This window comes from Oryza brachyantha, chromosome 10 (assembly GCF_000231095.2).
Source record: "Oryza brachyantha chromosome 10, ObraRS2, whole genome shotgun sequence".
In the NCBI taxonomy this organism is placed as follows: Eukaryota; Viridiplantae; Streptophyta; class Magnoliopsida; order Poales; family Poaceae; genus Oryza; species Oryza brachyantha.
The window spans coordinates 2,658,378-2,660,794 of NC_023172.2; the positions used below are offsets into that span (position 1 = coordinate 2,658,378).

Consider the following 2,417-nt stretch of genomic DNA (forward strand, 5'->3'; position numbering starts at 1 on the left):
TGTATCCAAAACCCAAAATTTGCGCAATGTCTCCAAATCCTATTGCTCGATATCGATCCGTTCATCAAAGTAAAAGGCCCAATCCAAATAGATACCATGTGTGGGGGCTATGTTAACAACCCAAAATGCAGCAATTCAACCCAGCCAAATTTTAGTACAAATCAGTGGAGATTGGGATAGAATTCGAAAGTTTGGGGCCGAAATAGAACAGAGACGGCTAAGCTCGTCACCATAGTACTCTCAAGCCGAAGCATGTAGCTCCGTCCCATTAATCGTCGCCGGCGCCTCCTCCGCCGTCACCTCGCCGAGGCGCCCTTCCGCCACCGGCGCTGCTTTGAACCTCGTGTAGATGTCCCCCTTGTAGAACCTCTTCGTCCTCCACACCAGCACCAGCGACACGAGCGCGGCGAAGAACGTCGCCGCCGTCACGGTTAGGAACGAGGCCCTAAAGCACCGCGCGCCGGCGCACGCCTGGTCGCCGCCGGCGCCGCCACGCTGCCTGGCCGCCTCGGCGTCGTACAACGAGCCGGCGACGCGTACATTGAATAGGTAGGAGCCGACGGGGCTCGCCACCATGCCCAGGTTGTAGAGCGTGGCGTAGTACTTGAGCCCGAACACCTCGGAGACGATGGAGAAGAGGAGAGTGTACAGTCCACCGAAGCTGAAGCCGACGATGGCGGACGCCGCGTACAGGCCGTGTGGCACGGCGAGGGCGATGAGGAGGTAGCCGACGCAAGAGACGACGAGCACCAGGGTGAGCATCAGCGGACGCGGGAAATTGTACCTAGCCAGGACGAGCTCCGACAGAGACCCGACGCCGGCGCGGCCGGCGAACATCCAGATGTTGATGAGGGAGGCGAAGGTGGTGACGCTCCTCGTCGAGTACCCCAGCGACTGGCTGATCTGCCCCATGTTGTCGATCGCCGTCAGCGACCCACCGGCGCCGCAGATGACGCACACGAACAGCACCAGCATGTCGACGCTCGCCGCTGCCTGCAGGATGGTGTAGTCTTCTCCGTACGGCGGCGGATTGAACATGCGCTTCAGGCACAAACCGACGCCGCATGACGACTTCGCCGACGGCCTCTGTGGCACTGTCGGCACGTCTTGCGGTGCACCGGTGCTCGTCGCCGGTGCTGGTGTCTCGACGACGGCTGGCGGCGGCCGCTCGCGGAGAGTCTCTTGGCCTTGGACGTTATGCTCCTTCCGGATTCTGTACTCCTGCTTGATGACGACGGCGAGGGGGAGGAGGAGGAGGAGGAGGAAGAGCACTGTGGCCGTCGCGGCGTAGGCGGCGTGTGAGAAGTTGATCGTTTTCTGGAGAATGATCATGACGAGGAGGTACAAGGCAACGGCGATGGAGATGTAGAGGAAGGAGAAGACAGGGGCGTTGCTGGTCACGGCGGAGGTGCCTCGGCCGGTCGGATTCGGCCGGTGCGGCATGACGCGGACGGTGCGTAGGAACACGAGGGAGATGGCGGCGGGGAGCCAGGCGATGAGCAGCACGAGCGACTTGGCGCTGTGGCCGCCGCCGTAGATCGCGAGGTAGAGCTGCGGCAGGATGGCGCCGCTGAGGCCGGCCAGCCCCTTGAGGAGACCGACGACGACGCCGCGGCTCTCCGGGAAGCTCTTGACGCAGGTGACGAGCGCGGCGGTGTTGGCGAAGGCCTGCGAGTCGGCCCCGGCGAAGATGCAGGCGCACATGAACCAGAGCGGCGGGCGCCCGACACGGCCGACGACGGCGAGGTAGACGACGAGGTACCCCGCGAGGCTCATGCAGGCGCCCGTGGCGAGGACGACCGACGGCGGCGCCACCTCGCTGACGAGGCCGGAGATGATGCCGGCGTTGGCGCCGAGCTCCTTGAAGAAGGAGAGCGTGTTGAGCGTCCGTTGGTCGTAGCCCAGCGACAACTTGAGCGCGCCGGAGTAGACGCTGAAGATGTTGGTGCCACCCGACGCCGACATGATCACCATGCACGCGAACATCATGAACCATCGCCCCGCCGCCACCTGCTTCACGAAACTCGCCGCCGCCGGCATCTTTCCCAGCGGCAGCCACGATCTACCGCCGTCACCTACGCTGAATACCATGGCGCGCGACGCCGAATACCCTAGCTTGGTACTCGAGCTTCTCTTGCCCTTGGCAGCTGGTTATAGCGCTAGTGTTCTACTCCATGTATTTATCGATGAAAGTAAACACGGTACGTATCTGAAATTACAAGTTTACAACTGCATAAATAGCAAACTTTTTTGGGACACCTATTAGTCAATCTTGAAGAAAGACATAATCCATCAATTGAATTTGTTAGAGGTTGAATTGAAATCGAAGAAAATCAAATAAAGTAGCACGTTGACCAGCATAAATCTTAAAGTAAATCTAATGGAAAAAAAAAGTTGATTAATAGATTAAAAAGTTT

General features: G+C 59.6%; 1 protein-coding gene across 1 annotated transcript; it reads right to left on the reverse strand.

Moving 5' to 3' along the window:
- Window positions 1-240: 240 nt before the first annotated feature.
- LOC102719238 lies at window positions 241-2,091 on the reverse strand. Its single transcript, XM_006662155.3, has one exon. It carries the CDS (start codon window positions 2,089-2,091, stop codon window positions 241-243), a length of 1,851 nt encoding a protein of 616 aa, XP_006662218.3.
- Window positions 2,092-2,417: the final 326 nt, after the last annotated feature.

Excerpts from the sequence above, each read along its gene's own strand:
- LOC102719238 (XM_006662155.3), bottom strand. The coding sequence starts at position 2,091 with ATGGTATTCAGCGTAGGTGACGGCGGTAGATCGTGGCTGCCGCTGGGA.